This window comes from Pinus tabuliformis, chromosome J, assembly GCF_031772625.1.
Source record: "Pinus tabuliformis cultivar Carrire ecotype Pingquan chromosome J, CPIR1, whole genome shotgun sequence".
Taxonomy (NCBI): Eukaryota; Viridiplantae; Streptophyta; class Pinopsida; order Pinales; family Pinaceae; genus Pinus; species Pinus tabuliformis.
Genome location: NC_142295.1, coordinates 863,045,697 through 863,050,771, shown reverse-complemented (window position 1 = coordinate 863,050,771; position 5,075 = coordinate 863,045,697). Strand labels below are relative to the sequence as shown.

General features: G+C 45.1%; 1 protein-coding gene across 1 annotated transcript; it reads left to right on the top strand.

Moving 5' to 3' along the window:
• The first annotated feature begins 216 nt into the window (after positions 1-216).
• On the top strand, positions 217-2,245 carry LOC149229414 (uncharacterized). The gene is made up of 2 exons (XM_089381033.1): positions 217-1,026; positions 1,538-2,245. Exons 1-2 carry the CDS (start codon positions 217-219, stop codon positions 2,243-2,245), a joined length of 1,518 nt encoding a protein of 505 aa, XP_089237159.1.
• The last annotated feature ends 2,830 nt before the right edge of the window (positions 2,246-5,075 follow it).

Genomic DNA, 5,075 nt, shown 5'->3' with positions numbered 1-5,075 from the left:
CAGCTTTAACCCTCATTCCTCGATTTGCTCTAAATGCTTCAGTTCTCCAATACCGAATCCTCGACCTGCTTTATCGGCCCAGCATAGCTCCTCGGATCTGTGCAGAAATCTGCTCGAGACTATCCTACGAGCCGGTGCACAGACAAGCTGAAAAAGGGCCGGTGCCTCAGAGCGGTGGACACTGATATTAATCTGACTTTTGGTGAAGACGTTCCTATGGCAGATGCTATGGACACAGCGAGGAAAGTTCTAGTTGGTCGGGTAAGAGGCAGGAACTACACTGTGGAGCGTCTGCGTCAATGGACCATGGAGATATGGGGTTCTCTACTGAAAGAACTTCCAGTAATTAGGGTTTTGGCCAGAGGATGGTTTGCCCTCCGCTTTCATAGGGAGGAGTACACGGAATGGATATTATCGCGCTACTGGCATATTGAGCTAGCTCCAGTACTGTTGAAGAGATGGGATCCACTTTTCGATCCAGAGCGTGAACAGCTTGGAGCAGGGCCTATTTGGGTCAGACTACCCGGTTTTCCCATGCAGTTTTGGACTCCTCAGGTGTTCAAACGTATTGGAGATGCACTGGGGACTTACCTTGAGCATGACCAGTCCTACGAAAAGACTGGCATTATGACTATGGCGAGGATTTTGGTACATCTTGACACCAGGGCAGGGCTTGAAGAAAAAATCACTCTACACAGGAGACACTTCTCGTGCAAACAACTTCTGGACTATGAAGGAGTCCCATTTCGTTGTAGGAGGTGCCACAAAGTGGGTCACCTATACAAGGATTGCCCACTACTTTCTTCGGTGACTACAGAAAACTCGCGGGGGACAAAGCAACAGATCTTTGAAGAGCTGAACAAGGGAGAACAAAAACAAGGAGAGGCACCAACTGAGGCAGCGGTGGGCGCTACACAAAAGGAAAAAAACCGGCGAAAAGCTCCAACCTCACCTCCTCGGACTCGCTCCAAATCAGCTGCGGAAGCACCTTCTCTCCCGGGTAATGGATCTTTCCCCATAACCTCTGTACTTTTTTCAAATGTTATGTTTACTACTCTGCATACATCTTTGCATCCCCCCTCCTCTACACATTGCTCTATCCCCTCCATCCCTTGCTCCATCTTTCCTCCCCCCCCCACTTTCTCCACTACACCTACTTCCCTCAGGGATTTTTCCACTCCCCCTTCTCACACTTCCTCCCCTTCTAGGATGGGATCCCATCCCTACAACCTCCGATCCAGAGCTCGACCTAAGACCCGCATTTAGGGTTGGGCCTTTCCCCTGGACGGTCCAAGAAATATAAACCTACCAGAGGGCACCCATCCAAGATCAAAACTGCCATCAAGTCGGCGGTGGCAGATGTCGCGAGGGGCCGTCAATCCACCATTGAAAGGGCGCTTAGAGCAATTGAGCCCTCTGCCCCTATCTCCCCATGATTTGGCTCTCCTACAACTGCAGGGGATTAGCCAACCCCAAAAAGAGATTGGCTCTCAAGAGGCTTTTAAATGGTTCCAATTGTGACATCCTCTTCCTACAGGAAACCCTTGGCACTTCTGACACCATTACCAGAACCCTCCACTCTATCATGCCGGGCTGGGTTTTTCAGGGCATGGATGCCATTGGCAGATCCGGAGGTCTAGCTATAGGTATAAACCCTAAAGCTGTCAAGCATATATCCACCTGGGGCGGTTTGGGTTTCATCGGAATGGACATTTTTGTGGGTGAGCTCGGTTACCAGTTAAAAGTGATTAACATATATGCCCCTAATCAGAACAGAATGGAATTTTGGCACAACTTGTTGGAACATAATCTTGTTTCAAGCACCACCATTATTGGGGGGGATTTAAACTTTTCTTTGGGAATGGAGGAATCCTGGGGACATCATTCTCAAATCGACCCTATTTCGGATCAAATGAGCACTCTACTGGATACTTTCAAACTAGTAGATGTTCCTATGAACAAGAAATTGCCCACATGGCATAACAGGAGGACGGGGGATGCTGCCCTGGGTCGGAGATTGGATCGGTTCTTGATCCATGAAGATCTCCTCCGTAACCTTCCCCTATATAGACAATGGGTTGGTACTGGAGGATCTTCTGATCACCTCCCCATATTTCTACAAATCTCTGGACCCTCTAAAAAGCCTCGCGCCCCCTTCAAATTCTTTACTGGATACCTAAAAGATCCAGACTACATCAATCTGGTGACTGAGTTCTGGAGAGCACAACCCCCTCTCAGGGTGTAGAGAATGGCTACGGATTTCTTTATTCGACTTAAAAAACTCAGGACTATGACAGAGGAATGGTCAAGGAGGAAGAAGTTGAGAGATGAACAGCATCTTAAAGACATAGAATTACAGATAGCTCAGCTCACGGATGAACAGGGGCTTGGCTTCTTATCGGATGATACAAAACTACATCTGATCAATCTGGAGAACCAAAAGATAAAGATTCTACTTGAAAAGGAAGAACAATGGAGGTTGAAAAGTAGAGCCATCTGGCTACAAGCGGGAGATGGAAATACTAAGTTCTTCCACAATTTTGCCAATGGTAGAAAGGCCACCAACACTATTTGGCAGTTGCCCTGTGAGCCAGATGGATGGGCCTCTACACACCCTCAATTAGCCAGGTTGGGGAATACCCATTTCAAAAGTCAATTTACAGCATCGGCAGCCATCAATCTCCCGGACATCATAAACTTGGCAGGTCATTTTCCTAGGTTTGTGGATCCGGATGCAGTAGAGGATTTGATACAACCGGTCACCATGGAGGAACTGGAAGGAACTCTTAAATGGTTCAAGAAGGACAAGAGTCCTGGCCTGGATGGCTGGCCGGTGGAGTTCTACTCGGCTTTCCTGGAGTTGCTGGGACAGGATCTACTGGCGGTCATTGAAGAAAGCAGAATAACTGGACACATCCATCCCCCCATAATCTTCACCTACTTGGCCTTAATTCCTAAGACTGACTCACCAGCCTCTTTTAATGATTTCAGGCCCATATCCCTTTGCAACTATATGTACAAAATCATTTCTAAAATCATAGCCAACCACATCAAGCCCATATTATCTAACCACATCTCTCAGGAGCAATTTGCTTTCCTCCACCATAGACACATTCAGGATGCCATTGGCACAACCCAGGAAGCCCTTCACTCCATTAAGCACAAAAATCTCAAGGGACTCACTCTCAAAATAGATCTGTCAAAGGCTTTCGACAAAGTGAATTGGCTTTACATCAAGATGATTATCACTCATTTGGGGTTTCCCCCTGCTCTCATCAACTGGATCATGGGGTGCATCTCCACTGTTTCTTTTGCCATTCTCATTAATGGATCTGCAACTCCATCCTTTAATATAGATAGAGGGATAAGGCAGGGATGCCCTTTATCACCACTACTTTTCTTATTAGTCATGGAAGGATTGAGCAGGCTCATTGATTCAGAAAAAAGAAGAGGGGGCCTCAGAGGACTAAAAATCATGGAACAATACTATCTGACACATCTACTATTTGTAGATGACATTTTGATTTTTTTGAATGGGAGTGTCCTGGACACCACTTCATTGAATGAGATTCTAAATCTATTCTGCAGAGCCACGGGAATGGAGATAAACAGAGATAAATCCACCATTTCCCTATCTGAATGTACTCAACAGGAATCTCAGTTAGCCATACAAAAATTTCCATTTCAAGCTACTGATTTGATGGAGGGGCTCAAATATCTGGGTTTCAGACTAAAACCAGATGGATACAAAATTGCTAATTGGACCTGGCTCATCACAAAAGTGGAGAAGAGAATAAGTTGTTGGTGTCACAGGTTCCTCTCTAGGGCTGGCAGACTAATCCTTATCAAATCAGTCCTTGAAGCCACCCCGGTTTACTGGATGTCACTAGCCTGGATTCCAAGAGGGATCCTTCACAGAATTCAACAAATCTGTAGCAAATTCCTCTGGAATGGAAGAAAGGAGGGCAAACCTTTTGCCTGGGTTAAATGGACCAAAATTGCTACTCCAAAGAAGTGGGGAGGATGGGGACTTAAATTACTTCCGGCCTTTGCTCAAGCCTTGGCAGCAAAACAGAGCTGGTTACTACTAAAGCAAAAAAGTCTTTGGGCTGAGGTTATTCTACACAAATATATCTGGCCGTCTACTATCATAGACTGGATCAGAAGTCCATCTTGGAACAGGAAAGGAATTTCGGTGATTTGGAGGGCCATACTCAATTCAATTCCCATTATCAAGGATGGCTTACTATGGAAAATAGGTAATGGAGCCTCAATCCGCATTGGAACCTGCTCCCTCTGTAAATCTGTGCTGCATTTGAAGAACTTCCAAATGATGATAGCCAAAAGAGACCTAGAATTATTCGGCAAGAACAGATAAACAGATCAATACCTTGGGCCTATTTTGATGGTGCTGCCCAACAGCATGGCTGTGGGGGTGGCATATGTTTCTACCTATCTGAAGCACACTACTTCCAGATTTGTATGGGACTGGGACCGGGCACAAATAACCATGCTGAATTGATATCATTACGCCATCTATTATACTTTGCCATTCTGAAACATTGCCGAAATATTCAAATTTATGGAGATTCAAAGATTGTGACTGATTGGTTTAACAACACAGCTATTTGTTCTGCTTACTCTTTGAGAACTATTATGGAAGAAATTGTTTTTTTCAAAACATTCTTTGATCAGATTTCTGTTTCTCACATCTACAGGGAAAGAAATGAAACTGTTGACAGGCTATCGAAAGAAGCGACGCATCGCCCTCTAGGAGAGTGGATGATCGCCGAACATACACCTGCAGGAATCTATCACTATTTTCACAGGCCATATATAGATGGGGGACTACAGAGGGGCAACAACCTCTAATTTATCAGCACCTTGATTTTGAACTTTATTGAAATTTTGCTCTGTATATTTCAGATTGTAAATATGGACATCTACACCTGTGTGGGTGAATTTTGAACTTTTTCTTGTGGTCTTTGAACCAGCACAGTACACCCTTTGGGTTTTATTGTATATACTAGTTTTGGACAGTGGACAATCAGCCACATTTACAACATCCACAACAT